Genomic DNA, 21,660 nt, shown 5'->3' with positions numbered 1-21,660 from the left:
TTAACAGTAACCACATGCATTATTCCTGTTGACATCAACTGGAGTGAAAAGTGAAGTACCTACTCAAGGGTTCTGCTGGAATCAGGGCAAGAACTCTCTGCATCTTTATATTACACTTACTCATTTACTTTTATTTTAACAAAAATATAGAAAAGCCACTGAATGGACACTGCAAAACTTGGTGATAAAACAGAATCTCTATGACCTTCAGAAGGTCTCAAGGGTACCAACAACTCATAGATTATCTGGAGTGGGGATAATTAAAGGAAAGACAGCTAGCAAATGATATAGCTACACTCATGCCTGGTTCCGAACTCCCATATTGGTCCTGAGAACAGACTGCAAACAGGCTAACCACACATCATTAATACAGACAACGAAGCTCAGCTGGCTCAGTCAAGCAGTCTGAAGGTTGCCTTGGGTCACCTGGATCCCAGGAAGGGCTGCTGATATTTTGGCAGGATTCCTTGGTGCAATCCTTAAATTCCACGGAAATGGAACTGCAGAAGCTTTCAAGAAACAAGCAGACAGCTGCATTGTCATGTTCTTTTTTACAGGGTATACCTTACGGCACATGCCTACAGTAAAATACTTACATGCCTACTTTAAGACAGAATAGTTGCAATGTAGTGAGTGAGATTATTCTTTGAGATCAAAATCAGGTACATAACTGACCTGATTAGGGCCTAGAAGCATTTGGTTTCCCACATCCATATTAAATTCTAGAGTACATCTCCTAACTCCAGTGGCCTACATAAGGCTGCAGTTATTTTCAGGATCAGACCCTAATTTAAAAAAAGGATTGTACCAGTTTTATACACGAATGGCCTAAAGCACTTCCTTTTAGCTTTAAAACCCACCAAACTTGAATTTTTAAAGATGACAGAAGCCCAGAATACAAAAATTTCAGAAATGTTATTAGTATGTGAAAACTAGATGTTGTATTGGAGAGCATTCACAACCTTATTTGTAAGAAGCACTGTAATAAATAGATGGACACATGATAGAATATTGTTACTAAGCTGTTTGGGGGTGTATGTACAAAAGGAGAGGCATGAACGAGAGAGAACAAGTCTCTCGCATCTACAGAAGTCACCACTGTAGGTGTGGTGACTTCTGACCTACAGACATTCAGCATTTTTGCTATTATTTCTAGTCCATATGTGGGAAGCCCAAAAGGCACACAGAACTCTACTTTTCTCTCAAGTATCTCTTGTCTAAAGGAAAAAAAACCTGTACAGGCAGGTAGGATATTATCATATTACAATATGTCATGGTCTCCATTTTATTTTTTAAAATCAATATAGTTTAAAAATATAATACAGCCATTCAGTTTATAAGCATGGAAACCAGTGCTTTACAGAAGTCCTCCAAGAAAGTTTTGCACCAGGGACTATAAATGCCATAGAGGGCACCTCTGGTTTCAAAGTCCTCAAAACAATCCCTCATATAACTTTACAGGCTTCACAAAGGTATTACGAAGTATTCTGAAACATGCTTCCAAACCAGAAATGTAGAGATTTGTTTAAAATAAAAGCTGCATTTCTCACATATCCATTGCCAAATGGGTGAGCTCTAAGTAGCTTGTTGCTATGGGAGCTATTCCAATCCATAAAGTTACCCTTGCTTCTCAAATGAGAAAGTTAAGATTTTCAGTCAGTCACGTAACTGAAATAGTTGAACATCTATGAGTGATTAGGAATGCAATTCTTCAAATGATTTAAAACCCATTCGTCTAATCACCTACTATGATTTCTGAGGTAATGTGGTCCACTCCTGGACCACTCCACTGAATCTATTGGAAAACAACAAAGGATTCCACTTGAATCTGTAATTAATCTCTCACCTATATTTTACTGGGTTTTAGTTTAGACATTTGAAAGTTTTCTATGGTTTAATAAGGAGTTAGTTAGTTAAATTAGAATTAAAATTACTTCCTTTGGTTTGGAAAAAATACCAAACCAGGAACCATTTCAAAGAGCCATAAAAAAATGTATTTGTCACATTAGGGAGGATCCAGCCTTTCAACAGAGGCAACTGTATGCTAAGATTTCTGTTAAGCAATGAGATTCTCATCCAAGCTATTTAGATTTAGTGATGGTGGTGGAACTGTGAAGTCTACACGTAAAGGAAATCGTGGTGGCATCAATTACATTAAGGATAGTCGCTATGAGACATGCATGATCTCCCACAAGGAACAGTGGTACAGGAGTGAAGTAGTTTTTGTTTAATACTCTTACCAGGTGCCCAAATCGCCAGGTGGTAGTACCTATTCCTACTCACAGCAGAACTTTTTTCCCTTTTCCTTTATTACAAAATCCAAATAATCATATAATCATACTACTCCATCACTTCTTTCTCAGGCTTTGAAATTGCTACCAGCTAGATGTACTAAAAAAGTGAGACTGCAAAGATAATCACTGACAGAGCCTAGCCTCCAAAGTTAAATGTATCAGTAGCATGTTTATCTTTCCCTGTTTGGGGATCAAACCTATAGTTAGCACTGTCTCAATTACACAAACTTGTCTCACAAATGGTAGTATCATGTGCTGACAGTTCAATAAATATAGCTGATCTGTACCATGAAAATGAAGAACATGATTTCTCCACTTTTCTTTTATAAAACAATTAAGATAATTGCTTATGAGTAAGGGGTAATTTTTCACTACGGATGTATAAGCAGCTAGTATGCACTCTGAAATTGGCAATTTTACAACTTTATTATACATAGAAAAGTCTAACATATTTATTGTGAGATCATATAAAAACCCACAGGATATATTTTAAAACCCCCGTGTGCAAGCAGAAAACTAAAAATGAGTAATAACTTTATTATTAAAAACAAACAAACAAACAAACAAACTTCCTAAATCTCAGCTAGAGATGCAAACGAATCACTTAAAATTCTGTAATAGTTTTAGTGATGCCTTTTAGCAATATAAACACTTCTGGAAGTTTGCAAAGACCATGTGAAGGGAAGGTCAGCAAGCTGAAATACAGGATACGTGACATAATATGAACATACCTTTTGTGGCTACCCTCACACAGTCGATTTTGGTTTCCTGTGTCAAATAAAGAGGAAAAAGGTCACATCTTGTGTTTCTAAAAAAAGAAAGTAATCCATGATTCTATTCTTAAAAGTACTGATAAAATGTCAGAGAACTGTTCATTTCATGTGCCTCATTACATATTTAACTGCTTATTAAGCAACTTCAATGTGCTTTCATAATATGGACAAACACTGCCTGGGTATGGTACATAAACATTTTACTTAAGATTCCACTAAGAATGAAACCTATAGAGTAAAATATGTGAAAGATATTCACAAGAGCACAAGCAAGACTTCAGCTTTTTTACTTTGGCAACATAATGACCTTGGGAGATCTTTCTTTTTCTCACAGATAGTATAGTTTAAGGCATCATGCTAGACAATTTTAGAAAGAAAAAATAATCAATGATGTTTCACATTTCTGCACTGTCAGTACACTATGAAAGAGGGACCATTATGGTTTCTGGCAGAAAACATTTCCAGGCTGTCAGCATAGACAGCCAAAGCTTATCAAGAATTGAAGGGCTCCGGGTAGGTCTGCGCAGGAAATGAAAAACAATTCCAGGAAGAATTAGTCTGATGAAACATGATCTGCAAAGACCTTTTTACACACTTTTCATTTCAGTCCCATCTACTTATTTTTCTTTTACTGTTTGAAGAAAGGGGGGAAAAAAGAGGTTTCTAATTCAGTCAGGGAACCAAATGAGAAAACAGGAGTTCAAGATGTTACAAACTAAGGTAATGGGACTGGATGGGCCAAGACAGATGTGCTAAAATTTACAATCAAGTCTGGCTTAAATTTAACAAAGGACATCACAAGACTCTCCTCTTCAAAGCAAGAAAACAAAAGAAAAAAAGAAAGAAAAACAACCTAACATACTCACTAGACAGCTTTTAAATACTAAGACAGAATGGTAGCACACTACTTTGCCTATTAACTACTTACAAAATGTGCTGGTTTCCCCTCCTCTTTCCTGTAACCTTTAATCATTAAGCAATATTGTGTTAGGAAAACTGTTATTTTTTAAACTCAGTGTGTTAAATTTCATGGTTACTTCATTTTCTCATTAGCAACTAAAAAGGGTGCCTTACTAGTTCGTGCCAATCATCTGTTTACACACTGTGTAGAAAACCACACCTGTCATAAGACTTACCCCATTGGCTCTGCTAGCAGCTTGAAAATAGATGCTGTAGCTTTTATGAGGAAGAAGAGGGGTGTTCCAGAACCCGCTGTAGGTTTTGTTATCACCAATAGTAAAAGGCTGAGCAGCTTGTAAACCATTGGCTGGAAACTCTGCAGCAAAGTAGTACTGGGAATTCAAAAGTGAGGCATTCTGGAAATGAATGGGTACTGGGTAGCACTTCAGGATTTCAGTTGTCTTTTTAGTCCTCCGTGGGCGTTCTTCTTCAACAACTATTTGATAGACACTAAGAGTGTATAAACGAAAGAACAAAAGAAACACACAGGTTATTTTAAGACTCGGGCAGTCAACTCATTCTCAAAGCGTAAGAGCATATTGGTATTTATGGAAAAAACTGTTAACAGCGGAGGAAACAGGAAGAAAATGTCATTTTAATATTCACAAATTTGTGGAATAGATTAATGCTTTCAAACAAATTAATTTTGTTTTGGAAAAACAAATCTAGCCATACACACAACAGCTTTTCATCTAGCAAATGCACAGAACACTTTCTTATTCTAACTCTAGCACGTGAAAAGCTTCCTGGCTTAGTGCTAAAATGTGAATTACGTATTGTTTTGTTCACAGAAGTAAGTATAAAGCTACAGATTCCATTCTTTAACCTGTTTATCTTGTTTAAAGAAAATTAAGTTAGTAGTAAGATAAAAATGAAGAAATAAATTACAGAGACAGGAAATAGTATTTGCTTAACTGTTGACATTATAATTACTTACAAAAGAACACAAAAATACAGTTTTTTTAAATTTCAGTAGCATACTGATTGTTGCTGAGCAAGAATAAAACACTTTTTGATGGAATTTATTTTCACTCAGCAAAGAACTTTTACACATCTTTGCATTCTGCAAAGCAGTTTCCACTTGCATTCTTTGCTATACTGGGACCTACAGGGAGCAGTCCATCCTTCTCCACTGTAAACGTGCTATGGACATTCAAGCATGAACAAAGAAATTGTGATTTCTGCTGTATATGCAAACAGTGTAATCATTATACCCTTGCAGTTGCTGTAAAACCTGAGTCAGTGCTTTCAAATTTGTGAAGTGGGAAGTCCATGTCTCTAAAGAGGACTGGCTTGCAAGTTTATTGCTTCACTGGGGACCAGCGATTCTTAATCATTATTTGTCTCCTGGAATCTTGAATCTTGGTAAGCATGTCAGTATAGGTAACTGATGTTAAAGTGGCAATGTGTCCACATTTTTCCACATCATCTACATTTTTATAACAATTTATGATCTTTAACAAATTTATGATCTTTAACAAATTATAACAATTTATGATCTTTCAAGTTGATAATTCATACAAAGCAGCAATCTCTGCATAGGGTATGTTTCTTAAAGTTGAAATATCCACACAGTTTCTGACATGTTGTTCCCATTCCATCATATGTAGGTATATGAATATGTTTGCAGAAGACTCTGCCCAAAGTACAGGGACATGTGGCATGGGCCTCTGCAGGTCTCAGTCTGGACCTAACAGGGTTTATTGGCTTAGTCATATCACTGCACAGCTATGACTATTTCCCTTCTGAAGGCAAATCTGGTTTAGAAATAAAAGGGATGACTTTGTGCAGTCACCAAGCCAGCTCATAGCAAGTGAACTGCACCTTCTGGGGCTCTTGTTAGACTCAAGCCGCTTTGTGTGCTGGCATAGAGCTCTCCAGCTCTTGCACTCTCTGAAGCCTTACTGACTCAGTGCACAACCAGACTAACACACTGCTTCTGCGCTCAAGCTGCCTTTGCATGTTTAGATAATTATGTGTGATTGAATAATGCTGTACCCGTGGAACTGCTCAAGGTCAGGGTGGACAGAGCTTTCAGAAACCTGATCTAGTGAAAGACGTCCCTGCAACCAGCAGGGAGGGGTGGCCTTGATGATCTTAAAAGGTCCCTTCCAACTGCAACCATTCTATGATTCTGGGATTCTATTACAGCTTGATGCTAGGTCTGCAGAGCCTTCATAGTTGAGTATCAGCAAGAGGCAGAAGAATGCCAATGCTCTTGGCCATCTTACTGTTTTTTTACCAGACCTACTGATAATGTGCAACAGACCCTGTTCGTTATGTTTTTAAGATCTAGCATCTCCACTAGGAGATGTTGCACTTCCTGTGTTCACAAAAAATGCTCAGAAAGTTAACACTGAGAATGCTTAATACCTCTTCTTCTGCCTGATTTAAACTTTCACCACGGTGGTGATTTAGCTTAATGTTAAGACACTTATATTTCAGTGTCTTCATGAAGATGTTTATACATCTGTGAACTCCTGCTACAGTCTTTGGAGACCTACTCAGCACTGGCAAGAGATTTTCAAGACCTGACCAGAGAGGAGGTGTCTACCTTTGGGTTCAATTCATTGCTTTCTAAGCTCCACTTGACTATATTTAATAACTAACTACACAGCTCACATGTAGACATCTACAAGTGGCCTACTTAAATTTAGAAGTTTTAATCTATGCTGAACCCCGTGAAGAAATCTAACCATGTTTATGTTCGGTACAGCCAGGGATAGAAACAAATGTCTCTAGGGTCTGCTTGAAGGCCACCCTCTGTACATTTTGCAGCTCTGTGAAACAAAGTCTACTTCTCTAGCAGAAAGATTTTCATTAGTTGATTAATTCCATGCTGAGTAGTAAATGAAGGTCAATATATGGCAACCTTTCTTTGATCCTGTGAGAATTGATCTGTAAAAACTAGCCCTGAAATTACGCTAAAATCTTATTTTTTCTCATCCAAATCAATGCTTGACACAATTTCAGCAGTTAATTTTCTAGCCCAAAACACAGTTGCTTAGAATTGGGATTCTGAGCTACTTTGAGGAGAGCATGTTGCCTCCTCTAACTACTAATTTACACTGAAACTATAATAAATACCATTTGCAAATTTAAAGGGAGTATTGGAAAAAAAGTAGAGAGCAATGTAAACATCTTGCAAGGTAATGAAGCTGGATACACTTGCCAGTAGCACGGCAAACATAAGAATCCCTCAGTTTCACTAAAGTATGATGGATAGTAAACTAAGTTTTTTGGCTGTCACCTTCAGGAGAGTACTGTTATCATATTTATTGTAACAGGACTGAATACAAGAGGGACCTCAGACCAGACAATGTGATACGACCAGTTTAAGTATGGGTTGAAAAGAGGATTCTTTTAATTTTTCACTCAGTGATTAAAGATAAAGATTGTAGATATTTTAGAAACAAATCTGTCATTAAAATGCTCCTTTTCCTCTGGCAAATTCACGTTAGTTATACTACATGCACTACGCCTTGTATATTACATTTTAAATGCCTTCCATCTATTCATCTTCAGATACATTAAAGAAAGAACTAAGTTGACTGGAGCAATTTCAAACTCAAAATGTCTTTTCATCCTTACTCCACAAGCCAAATTAGATTTGCAAGCATCTAGACCTCAAATCTATTTGCTCTTTAATAATTTAAGCACTGAAAGGTCAAGCAGCTCTTTTCTGTTCCCCTTTATCAAAGTCCAAGTGCTAATGAAAAATAACTAAATCCTACCTGCTGCCCAATTTCCACACACTGCTGTTTCTCTGATGTAAATTAACACATTATAAGTACCTGGGTCAATGGAAACCTGACAGAACTTTATAAGTGATACGTTTTACATTTGTACAAATGAGATGATCTTCCTAATGAATCTTACAAAATTACCCCTATTACAATTATAATCCAAAAGCTTTCTCTAATTCTTAGTATTAAATTTGCTTTCTTTAATACATAACAGCTGAATTGTCTACACTGAAAAGAGTTCAGGCTTAGTGAATTGAGCTAGCACTGCACCAGGACTGTATTATTCCTCTTAGGATTTTCTGCTTGTTTGAGGTTGTTTTATTCCTTTTCCACACCTCTACGTTTCAGAGAATTAATTCCTCCTACCTGTAATCCAAACAATAAAATCTATACTACACTGAAAGGTGCCGAAAGCATTATCGTTTATTGGTAGAACCTAGATTGGTCTTTCTGAAGGAAAGAAATATAATTTAAGTTTAATTCATGTTACACAGCTCTCCTATGGAATTCTAATGCCCTGGAAATTGAACACAAAATCAACTTTTACATAGACTGAAACTCACTTTGCATCAAAAAACGAACACATGTGAATTACTTTTAACCCAGAATTCAAATATTTCAAATTTGGGGATTAAAAGGGTGCCTGGGAAAATATTGATGTAATTTTAAAATTCATTTCTATTTTAACGACTTCAAACCAAGGATTTAAATGATCATACAGAGATACAGATCTGAAAATCATGACTGTAATTTTCATTAGAAATTAGACATACCAGCCTTCTCAGATATTTAAGGATTTAAGCAATAAAAATATCTCAGATATTTAAGCAATCTCAGATTGCTTAAATTAAAATAGTCTGTCAATGTCTGCTATATATACCAATTTTTTTCAGAGTAGAGAAAGAGACATGAAAGATGAAAGAAAACATGTTGACACAGTAATCAAAGATGCTAAGAATTTTTAGCAAATGAAGCAGACAATTCAAACAATTCAGAAAAAGACTTAAGTGTTATCTATTCTTAAGTACATGAACTGATGGGCTTTAGTAACTAGCTGAATCAAGACATTAGTCCACATTACTGGAATGCAGTAAATAAGATTTTAATTAATCAAAGTCTCATTCAAAGTGATAAAATAATTTTTCAACAACGGCCCATTGGATACCAGCATGGACTTCTGGATTCCTAATTCAGAGGTCCTTAACATGTACAATCTAGGCATTTATTATATGAGACTCATGACTTTGTAATTATACCTTCACCAAAAGTAATTCCAAATCAACAACAAAGGCAAAACAAGCTTGATCGCTTCATTATTGAAATGCCAGCTCTATTTTTTCTCTCTTAAACAGTCTTGATGCTTCACTTGACTGATGCCAGAAAGAATTACAAAAAAAAAAATTTTACAAAAGAAAGATGGGCTAAGGACCTGAATCTAGACTAAGATTATCTGAATTTATTCACTAATCTTAATACAATTGTTGTGTGTGATTCTAGGCAAGTCAATTATTTTGTGCCCCAGTTCTCCTGCTAGCGTGCTTCAACTGTTCAAAACTGACCGTTATGGTGACACTATACAGCCTAATTTTAAGTTTTCTGCTTATTGTAGTAAGCCTATTCTTAGTCTCATGCTTTACTATAAACATATATAACTGGTACCTATAGATCTGTTTCTGTACCTCAACTTGCATGCTTGCTTTGTTTTAATGCTGAAAGATTTAAATCATAGAATAACCTTTAATCTGCACACTGACCATTATTTCAGTTACTTATTCCCACAGCCCTAGTTTATCTATATGCTAGAATCACTTTACTGCATTCTTTTGATAAAATACTGAAGTTTCAATAGAGGGCAAAATTAAGAGACCCCAAACCCACCTTGTTATCTCAGTTTTATGTCCATTAAGAACTCGATTGCCCAAACAATAACAATCTATAGGGTCACCACAATTTCACCAATAGTTGCGTAGACACTTAGAATCCCATTGCAGAATCATAGAATCAGCTAGGTTGGAAAAGATCTTTAAGATCATCATCATGCTGCCTTTTAAGTGCTTTTTAAAAATATCAGTTGTTTCATTCATGTTTTGCATCCGAAGCTTCATATATCTTTGCTCATCATATGTTATGTAACAAGTTTATTATTTAACACTGCTTCTTTTAAAAAAGACAATCTTTGGACAACTTTTTAATATAATCCGCAACGTAACTTCATCTCTGTCAGCAGTTGTCTCTGACAGGTTCGTAACACATCTATATGGATTACAATTAAAGATTTTGATCTACTTTTTCCAGCCTTTATACTGCACTATATTCTTGTAATTAATCCTATAACTTAAAATTTTATAGCACTGGAAATAATATGTAAACCATATCTTGAAATGGAAGTGGGAAATTACTTTTTAAAGGACAGTACTTAATAATCTACAGTTAGCAGGCAAATAGAAGAAGGCTACAAGAAATTGACACTAACTCACCTCCTACTGAGCGAGAGTCTGTATATTTCTTATAGGTGGCATTAAAAGAAGGTGATAATGACAATCCCCGATTTATCAGGTGTCTCACCATCATAGGCTTTGCCACTGTTCCTGGAGTTGTGGCAAAACTGAACAAAATATATACTGAACAAAATACACTCCATGTGCAGTCATTTTCAGTACAGATGTGAAGCAGAGAACCAGCTGAACAGTAACAGAAACCTTGCATGAGCATAAGGTTCAGATATGAAAATACAGAACTTACAGTATAGAAAAACAGACCAAACAAACCCTTCGAATTAAGGCTGCTGTACCAATGCCAGCAATGATGCAAGTATTGTTAAAGTAATATGCTAAGATCTAATTTATAATGGGGAAAAAAGGTGAAGTAGGCAACACTGCAAACAAAAGTGGCAACACAGAAGCAGTCAGTATTCTTGCAAGTGTTCACATTTAAGTGCTCGACATGCCAGTGTTAAAGGTATATTGCTTTTTTTTTCGTGAGTAAAGGGTCTTAAATCCTTATAACTTTTTGTTTGCATCTTTACTTGAAGTCAGGAAGTTTTATGCAAACCAAAGTTCCACAGTCTGGCAGATTTCTATGTCTGTGGGACAGTTGGTGCTTCTGAAGTGTAAGAAAGGGACTAGTAAGTCCCCTTGTGAAAACAAAGAAAATACTTTGTGCTGGTAGCTTGTTGAAACTTGAATGGAATGATTCTACTTCCACACCTGGCTTTACAAGTCAAGATTAGATTCTTGACTTGCTAAGTCTGGTTAGATTCTCCAAGGCATGGTCTGTCTTCATTCTTGAGAAACACTATTACTGGCACCTGAAATTTTCAGCCCATGGGAAAAATCAAACTGGAGAAAGACACAAATCTTTCTGAATCAGACCCGAAGTGAACACAAGACAGTCAAATATTATACAGCACCTCGACTGTCATGCAAGAAGCCCTATTTCTCAAATCAATCGAACCAGAAATTCTTCAACAGCTGTAAAGGAGGAGATAAGACAGCTTAGGTTCAGCCCCTTGAGATACTGCCAAATGTAAACTCTCAGGTGTCATAATAGGGTTTATCTTCACAGACCCAAGTCCATTGGGGAACGGTATCTGGTTTTTCATGTAAAACTCCTAAGCTGCTTTGTGACTGCCCAACTCTTTCATATGGACAGTCTCCAAGACTTAGAAGTCAGTATTTACAAAGGGGATTTTCTGGGGAAAATGCATCCAATCAAACCTCTCCTTAGCATTCCTATGGATTTATATAGGAAGTCCTGTCACTGGAATTTAAAGATATTTTGCTTGTTCTTTCCTCCAAGGACAGTCACCAGGGGAGGATATGACAATGAATTCAATTCCCTCAAGAAGGAAACACTTACTACACAATATCGTAACTGCAGAGGAGTCATATGGGCTCTGAAAGTGATAAGCAATGGCCACCGTGAGTTCATCATGGATTTAAATATTTTTTCCAAACACAGAAGAACTGGTAAGTTCCTCTTTTACAAATCTGAACAAGGATTTAAAGGAGGCATCAGAGTCTGGGCTCCAAAAATTCTTACAAGAAAAACTGCAAGAAAGCAAAAGGAGACAATGAGGCACACTCCTTCCACCTTCCAGTGCCCAGATGGGTGCCACCTAGTCCTGATGACAGTGTATTTAATTTTTTGCCTTATTTCTTGGTATATGGATTCACTGGTTTAGAGAACCTAAGCACAGGGCCAGAGAATGTCCAGCTGATCTTCAGCCTTGTCACTGCAGAAAACCATGTACCATTCATGAAATGTTTCTGCCTTTGGATTCACTATCATAAATGATGACTTGAAATATAACTTTGTTTTGTTAGTAAATAAATCAGAGAGAGAAGGAGAGAGAGAAAAAAATCTTTTAAGGATTTCAGTTTGTAATATTTTTGTTTTAGCAGCATAATAAAAGATTGTCAACATGTAAGAGGTAGTAGGTAATCTATATTCTATTTTATAACATATGGCGTGCCGGTAGACTGCAGTTTTAACTTTGTCCCATTCATCCTTTACAAAAATCAATAAATTCAATACACATGCTAACCTGGCCTTATTCACAGCAAGTATTAGTTTACTATTGAAACGGCATGTTAAAATTAAAAAGAACTATGTGATTAACATATTTGTAAGTGATGGTTAGACATAATGCCAACAATAACTGTGGCACAAGAGACTGCTCTGCTATTAAGTGAGGTTCGCTGACTGGTGAGAGAATCAAAACTGTTCTCTTAACCCTCCCAATCCCCCAGATCTTTGATAAATACTGACGATTTTTTGTTTTGTTTTGTTTTTCTCCCTGGGTATACAGCACCATGATTAACTATTTCTAATTATTTAAATAGTGGTGTCCCACTAGGACGTGGGAGTGATACTATCATACTGGTATGCAAGTGTAAGAGACTGTCAAAAATATGACAAGCAGGATGAAAAGGACACAACTATGTCTCCACATAGTTTTCTACACCTGAAATTCCTTAATCCTGAAACAAAGTTTCCCTGCCCCCATTCTTAAAGGGACTGACTACTACTCTGTACTGATACAATCACTTCGATGAGGGACAATGTATTAGCAACTCCATACTTTGAAATAACCACATAATTCTTCCCTTTTTTTTCTATAAAGATAAGCATATACATCCCTTTGTCATTTTGAAGATAAAGTTTTTCATCATTATTTCTTCTGCTGAAAAAAAAAGAAGTTCTAAAATATTGAAGGCTACAAAAATCTATGCTCAGAAACATACTTCTTCTGAACCACTTAACTTCTCTGTGGCTTGTACTTTCCATACTTAATATGGATTCATGCATTTGGCTTCTTTTTCTGCAAACTCACAAATGTCAAGAAAATACATACTTTCTGTACATATTCTGTAGTCTTGCACAGAATAAAGTGAGTGTAATAAAATTTACCTTACTTATAATGATACTGTTTCACACTGACTTCCACGTCATTTTCTACAGGTGTAAGTAATAAAAGGCAAGAGGCCATTTGGCTCTTTAGAATGAAGAGACTGTAAGGACATGTTTAAATAGTTTTAGTTTGCAGATTAAGTAAATGTATATGTGAAAAGAGAAATAAAAACTGAGGAAAAAAACCCAAACAAAAATATTGAAATATTTAATACAAAAGACTACACAGAGTAGGAATGTAGAGAAGGAGAGAAGAAGAAAATAAAAGGAAAATAACAGAAAATATACTGAAAACAGGCTGAGATGTACCTTCACCTTTGATAAACAAGAAGTGAAAAAAAAGTAGTAGAAAGAAAGGTAAAATAAAAATGGAAGTCTGTCTAATACAGATATACTTTAGATAAAACATTTTGTAACAGCTTACAGCCAGCTACTTTTTTACAAATTACATGAAATATGTTTGTAAAAGGTGTTTGATTTCATAACTATATTATGAAACACCTTTTACAAAGGTACAAATTAATAAAATTACTAGATTTCATATTTTAGTTATGAAATCATATATACTTCTGTAAGATTGGGGGCTGTTTATTCAAGAATGCTACAAGATCTCTTTACACTCATGATGATCTACTATTGTTTGAATTGTTCTATCAACTGATACTTGGCTTCTTCTATAAATAACTCTGGTATACATAAGCTGATAGTCTTTCTAATAGGTATGTCACCATTATATTTTTGGCAAACATAAAACTTCTCTGCTGATATCTCTTCCATGTATATGGGATAAGAACATCCCATTTACACCGATTCAGTACTGGGTTCTTTAAATGCCACTTGAAACAGAAGATGCTTCAAAGTCTTATAAATAGACTAAGACGGTACAAGTTTTACAGTAAGAAGTTGAGAATGCAAACCCAAGAACATGCCGTAGTCTCGTCTATATTCCACACGTCGCCTGTGATACTCAGCTCCCACCCTCAATATGCTAAGCTCCTTTTAGTATCTCCCAAATACTGGCTGGAAAAGAGGCAACACATGCTGTGGCTGCTTCTGAGCTACATACAGGCTTGCCGGTATGTGAATTGTAGCTCTCTACTGGTGGACCAAATGAAATGAACTAACTAGTTCATACCATAACACAGCCTATCCTTTAGCAGATGCTAATCTGCTTATCTTTCCTCTGTACCCAGAGATGCCAAAATGTGGGACAAACTTACTGTTTATGCAACATTTAATCTATTTCAAATGTGCCTGAAAACTTCTGAGAGGTCCAATCTTAATGAGGGAAGGAAGGAACATACAGTCAGGTGAACAGCACGATAAATAAGCCTTGTTTTTTTGTGGGAAACCAGGACAAAATCAGGTATAAACTTCAACTTAGTTATGTTCCAGAAAGTTTAATTCTTATCCTGGATGTTATATAGCACATGCAAGCCAAGGAGTACTGCTTTTTTTCATTTTACCAGTGAACAAGTTTTTATTCCTACTGAGTGTAAGGGCTCAGTCCCTCTAGACACAAGATACTATTGATCTCACTCCACAAGGCTTTATGCTCTTAATTTACAGCCCAAGCAGCACTATCACTCACTTAAATGATGCTGGTCTAAACTGAACTAACCTGAGGCTTCAGATTCTCCAGGGCTTTGAGACTGACTTCACTACAGAGCAGTATAAAATAGCAATGCATTTTACTTCTTTCGTAGTCTGCTCACAACATAGCTTTAAAATAAGTGGAAACCAGGAGTGAATTGTGAGGATAATTCCACAAAATATTCCACAAAGCCACTATTCCAAGATCTTCTGGTGAGCATCACAGAATCACGGAATGGTTTGGGTTGGAAGGGACCTTAAAGGTCATCCAGTTCCAACCACTCTGTCATGGGCAGGACTTTCCACTAGGCCAGGTTGCATCATGGAAGAGGTGAGTAAAAAAAGCTTTTCTCCAGACAGTTAGCTATACATACAGCTGCTTATTATGACAGCCCTCACCATTGCCAAGTTGTTCACAACCATACGTAGATACCTTGTTTTTTCCTTTAGAGAGGAAAATGCTATTTCTATTAATTTTCATTTTAGAGATAGGAATGGAAAGAGCATGATATATCGATTTGCAGAACACTACACAGATTGTCCCTACCTGCACCAGAAATAAAAGCATGCTCCCATCTGCACTGACCTACAGTGCTGTATCTTTCAGACCATCCTTCCTACCACAGTAAGACTATGGTTTTCAGTAACCAGAAACACGCTGTAATTCCTCTCCTGGCCATCTGAAAAGGCTTAGCTCTTCTTCATCTCTGTAACGGAGCTCTCCCTTAGGGGAGACGGGCTTATTCATTATCTGGGTGACTTTGTTGTATACAAACAGATAAAAATAATTGAAAAAAAAAATGTTGCAGAGATATGTTTCAAAAGGCTATTTTTGTTGATATCAAAGAATGAACAAACCATTTCAAGTATAGAGCTTCTTCTATACTGTCCTGATGGTGACCTCTGTTTTGAGTATTTTTTTTTGGCAATCGCCTGTTCCAAGCAGGGGTGGGAAAGAGGAAGGGGGTGAGAGGGACACAGAGGAAAAGAGGGAGAGCCAGAGAGGGAGAGCCAGAGGAAGACTTCTGTAAAATTGTGCCAGGCAGAGGAATGCCAGTTAGTCCCAAATTATGTTGGAGGCTTTTATAATGAAAACCATTGGATCATCAGTTATCTAGGTTTAGCAAACATTTCTCTCCAATCTTGTTTACAGTTATTTATATGGTAAGACTGCCTCCATCTTTCAAAACTTGTATTAAAACCACCTTCTTTCCATCAAAATAGTGTAGAGTAACAAAGAGCCCCTCAGTATGCAGTGCAGTGAAAGGAAGGCATTTTGGTTTATTCCAGTTAAAAGAACAAACAGCGTACCAACTTCAATGCTCAGATTTTTACATCTGTCATGCTGTGGAGCTGTTCGTCCTTACAAAGCTCAGAGAACAGTGTGTAACTCTTAGCACAAAAAGCATATGACCTCAACCGTTCTTGCTCATAAAGTATAATAATGAAAACAGAAGCTGGTCTTGCACAGACAATTTTTGTTAGATGCCATATGTTTGATACAATAACACAGTGTTGAATATTTCATTCTTGTAAGTTTAATTTCTCTTTGTCCTGGTGTGATAAAGGTAAGATCAGTCCTAAACTGCTTTAGAATATTAGCTGGGTACCATGAATGTATTTTGGATTCTCTCAACCATAACTCGTTACATGGAACTTGCTTGGCATCAGTAAGTCACTATTGCTTTTGTGTGTGTATGTGTGTGTGGGAGCGTGAGTGTGTCTCAATACCCTGCTGCTCGGCTATTTAGTGATAAAATCTGATATAATAAAATATTAATTACATCTGAAAGGTTGGGTGAGAAATATGAACTCAATTACCATCCCATCTTGTGAACAAAGGGCAGGGTGAAAAAATCCTTTAGTTATAGAGGTTTGGGATAATAAAAGAGCAACAAGAACATTAGACTAAAGCTCCCTAAAAGGCCACCTGTTATTAATCTTCACATCAGGAATAGAATTTCAAGTAAATTAGGTCAAGATGAAAGATTTTTGCTGATGATTTTTTTGACTTAACTAATTCAAAGATTTCTTTATCTGAGCAATTTTTTCTTTGATGTCATTGCAATTTAGTAATTAGGAATTTGTAACAAGGACGAGGACATAGAAAATATAATGAAAGGTTAGATATCACACACAGTATGCAAAATGATCACTTTATTTGGTATAAAAAAATGATAAGAACTAGCAGTTGATTCTAAAAGTGTTCGTTTCAGTCAAATTGGCAGTTTCTCGGCACCAAACTGTTAGCAGATGTGGTCCTACCACCTTAGGAAGCCAAGGCTTTAAAAAAAAAATATCAGCAGTGAAACATAAATTATTTTAAGACTTCTTAATGAATACATTTCTCTTCATGTGCTCAATTTACCTGAGTGTAAGGTCAGGTGAACTACCAAAGACTTAATAGAATGAGATCAGATTGTGAACAAGCACAACTGTAAGCCAAAGTTAGCCAAAAGCAAATAATATGACCTTGAAATCCGATGTGTAGTAGTGAATCATAAGAACTGAGCAATCTTATCTATTATTGCAGGCTGAAATGTGCCATTACATCATAAAATAAGATTTTCATTGTCTGAAGAACTGTGTTTTCTATTAACAGTGTTTTCTATTTCAACAAAATTTGCTGAGACTGTGGCAATGTATTTTGGTACCAAGCCAGAAAACATACTTCCAAATGAATTTACATTTATGATATTTGGAACAATCCAAAGACCATTTCAAAGCTTCTTAATCAGCTTTATGTTCTTTGCTTAATTTCTTTTTAAAAGGAACACAAAAAAATGTTAAGTTCATAAATACAAGATAAGAATATCTTGGTACAGCAAGTGAGGTACTTTTATAACCTAATATTACACCATTTAACTCACTAGTTTTCAGGTTGCAAGACCAATTTATAAAACAACTAGAAAGCATGAAAAAAGAGTAAAGTCTTGTCACAGATCAAAAGAAATTAAAGAAAGCAAAACTGTCTAAAATAATTTAGTCTAAAAAAGAATGAAGTTAGACGGGATCTGAAGGAAATATTCAAAACTGAAAGCCATGGCAGAGCTGATTGATCCTTTCTTTACAATCTGTCACAGAGAAAGAAAATATTGATGCACAATGGTACTGACGTAGAGATCAGCGAGGAGAAAACAAAAGGAAATTCCAGAATTCTGAACATATGCAAACCAGTATGCAACAACATGTGAGATCACACAGCCCATCTTATCAAAATCAGTAGCAGCGTTTCTGAAAGCGTATGCCTGACTCTGATATTCAAAGAAAGCTCACTACTGCTTCAAATTGTAGCTCTGCTTTTGACTAGAATGGAAAGATTCATTACAACACACTTTGAGCTCCACCAAAGTTATTGGCAGTAGCTGAACCATCAGATTCCACCTGGTTCCTTCCTGCTACATAAGCTAGGGTGCAAGGAAGAAACAAACTAGTTATTTTTCTTACTACAGAGATGACACAATGCTATTACCCAGTCTTCACAAACTAGGTAGAGAATAGATCTAGCAAGGTCTAAATGACCAGTTCACTTGGAATCCCAAGAAAACAGGAAGGCAGGCTCTCATCTAGCAGGGACATTCCCAGCTCTTTAAATCTACATGGGATGAACGTGTGATGTCATTTCTATTAAATAAATTTGAGAATCAAGTATTTTTTAAGAAATACTATACTATGTTGTTATCATTCTACAATGTTCAGAGTTGCTGGATGTAATATGATAAAATACTGTACTGGAATTAAACGGAATGGAGTAACTGAAAAAGACGCAATCTTCATGCAAAAGCCTGCCTGCATAATTTCTACTTTCAAAGAAATTCGGGGCCACTTGTGAACCCCAGGTCTCTTCCTCAATAGCATTGAAGATCAGTAGCCACACAAAAATGGAGTATAAGAATAATGAAAAAAAAAAATACTTTGAGAAATAATGTAATTTTCTTAAGAATAGGAAGATTTCCTCAGATCTAAATCTGTACATAAATGACAAGATACACTATTGCTCATTCTCCTGTATTCAACTCCCAATTTACGTTTATCATATGAGATGCTGCATCCTGGGGCGGTGGTTTTCATTCTGTTCTCTGCAAATTCCTAGGGATGCACAGTCTGCAAAAGGTAAGAAAAACAAACCTATAGCTTATACATTTAAAATCGCAATATAAAGATCTTCACGTACACTACGGTATCTTCAGGGGGTTACAAATTAGAAAAAAATCACTTCTACTAAGAAAAACTGATTATAAATAAGCAATATGCTACTGCAAAACTTTCTAGTAAATCATATACTCCTGCAATGCTGTGACTATGCCCTGGAGAGTGTCCATAAGGTGTGGACACTATGCAAATGTAACAACGTTCAAGTGTGCAACTATGGCAAGTTGCATTGCTCTTATTTATGAATTCAAAATAACATACACATGCAAATTGATCAAGGAACTTGTATATTACATAGAAATGAAGAAGTAGGACGTAGAGCAGGAGATCAGCTAATGGATTAATGACAATATTTACACTAAAATAAAGAGAACTTTCTATATTCTACAAAGCTGTGCACTGGAAACTCACTACTGAATTGGTCTGGGCACTTAAACAAATAGATGTATTAAACCGAGCAATTTATAAGTAGAAGGAGAATGTTTATTTTCTCCCTTTTTCAAGGATGCTCTGCAACCTGCTGGTTTGTATGCAGCACAGAAAGAAAAATATTTGCTGAGGAAGCTGAATGAATACACAAGCCAATTTCAACAGGTTTTTGATTCAGAGCTTGAAAACTGTTTACTGCTCATTAAAGCGCTCACCGAGGATATGAAGTTTTTAATCTATTCAGCTAGGGGATACAACATGGAGCACAGAGAGACTAGCTCTAACAGATCCACTGCGGTGGTTTAAGATGTTTCCTCATTTGTCCATTTTCTACTTTTGCCAGATGCTATGCTTTCATGGGAGACTTGGTGGAAAGCAGCACATGCCTGTGCTGTTGGAACAGAAAAGCCTAGCATTATCACTTAAGCAACCCAAGGCACAGATACATTTTCTCCTGCCAGCTCTGCTGTGGGAGAGCAGGACCACAGCAAAAATATCCACAACAAAATTCTCAATGCTATTGCTTCTTTCCACAACTTAAATGCAGTGGGGCCTGGTCCAGCAATTTGGAAATGGAGATTACTGTCTGTGTTAATTTTCATCCTTTCTTCCCTACAAAAAGACTCCACAGGGCACTCTCATCAGCAGTGCAGAATGATTCAGGCAGATACAGAAAACCAGTCAGCTTTTGTGGCATCATCCCCAGTTTCTCAGGACTTCTGTGGATAAATAGAAAGCTGACCTTCTATTGTCAGCGAAGGCATAACTCTTCCTCCTCCCTGCACTGGGAATGACTCTGGTAGGATTAGATGGCATAGCAACCTTGGCAGCATGTGTACAGCTCTTCCCACAAGAAATCTGGATGTAGATAAAAGATTCTGCACAGTTCAAAATTAGCACAACTGTTAAATACATATGAGATTTTGGTCTTGTGCTTCTACTACCCTACGAGACTAATCTTGAAAACAACTTCAAGTCTAAATGCGAGAACACAGTTAATTCGTTCGCCCTCATCTGATTTCCACATAGTAATTTCTCCCATGCCTTAGACATCTATCCTACTGCTCTCTGAGACTGTTTCAGGCTGAGGCATTTATAGTGCTTCTGACTAAAGAGTTGCTGCTTTCAGCTATAGAGGCCAGTAAGTGACTCTAATGTTTCTTTATGTCATTTAATGTAATCCAGTTGAGCAGATTAGCTTTTACTTAGCAATGCTTTAGAGTCATGATTCTTGTTGTAAATGCCAGTGATTTCCTTTCCTACTTAAATGAACAGTGTAACAGAAAGAAAGTTTTCGTTAATGTTCAGTAAAATGAATACTCTTTCAGCATCCAGTATGGAAAAAGACAGTGTTGCACTCAGAGCACATCTATAGCTTTTCTTCCTCTTTCCATGTAGCGTTCCTCTTTATTCTGTGGTCTCCTTTAATACCACTTAACACCAAATAACAGCATTCACTTGTTTGCTTGCAACGCATGATCAAAAAGCTTTAGTACACACAGAATATGTCAGTCAAATATTATTTATACTGAGAGTCAGGAATTCCCCCAAATTACTTTGTCTTGGAAACCACAGTCCTCCTTCCATACATTTATGTATTATTAACAGAATCTTTTTTAATGCATCTATTTAGTGTTTGCTGATGAATAAAGGGCTCATACAAACTTGCTCATAAAACACAATACTGGAAGAAATGCAGGGCCTTGGCACTGGAAAAAAAAAATCCTAAGGTCAACAGCGGTATGAAAATGCACCATTGTCAAAAGATCTATGGAAAAGGCAATTGAAATGGTACAGCTTACTTCTGTGTTGTAACCGAAATTATGAGAAAAAGCCCTGCTGTCTTTTGGCTCCCTGATGAAGACAACCCTAGTTTGTGTGAGCTTCTTGACAAAAGCTGGTGCTTTTTGTGGGGGTGTCATATATAGGAAACTGAAAAAGGAGTTTTGGCACCACAGTGCCATGTGACTAACTCTCACACAATACTGTATCTCAACAACACTTCTATAAATTTAATCTAGCACTACCTTCCTGACATTTATATCTGTACCTGTTTCAGTGCTTCAATTCACCACTGGGAAGAGACTATATATTTGAGCTGTTTATATACATGCTTTCTGAACTGGAATTGTTCTTTTTCCTCTCTGAAGTTTATTCCTTTGATCTATTTTTAGAAAACAACCATGTCTTCTCTTGGCCTAAACTGGTTAGCTGAAACGAGCCTAGTTCTGGTCCCTCCCCACATAACACAGGTTTGCCAATTGCCTGATCATTTATGCCCTAACACTCTGCTGCTATGGT

General features: G+C 36.5%; 1 protein-coding gene across 1 annotated transcript in view; it reads right to left on the bottom strand.

Moving 5' to 3' along the window:
* PTPRM (protein tyrosine phosphatase receptor type M) overlaps positions 1-21,660 on the bottom strand; it is a 443,651-nt gene that overhangs the window by 152,787 nt on the left and 269,204 nt on the right. The window contains exons 12-13 of the mRNA XM_030477498.2: positions 4,204-4,477; positions 3,026-3,062 (exon numbers count right to left, since the gene is read on the bottom strand). Coding sequence (XP_030333358.2) covers positions 3,026-3,062; positions 4,204-4,477 — 311 coding nt within the window. The remainder of the gene's footprint in view (positions 1-3,025; positions 3,063-4,203; positions 4,478-21,660) is intronic.

Source organism: Strigops habroptila, chromosome 1, assembly GCF_004027225.2.
Source record: "Strigops habroptila isolate Jane chromosome 1, bStrHab1.2.pri, whole genome shotgun sequence".
Classification (NCBI taxonomy): domain Eukaryota; kingdom Metazoa; phylum Chordata; class Aves; order Psittaciformes; family Psittacidae; genus Strigops; species Strigops habroptila.
Note: the sequence above shows the minus strand (reverse complement) of the source record. Positions and strands in the feature narration are given on the sequence as shown.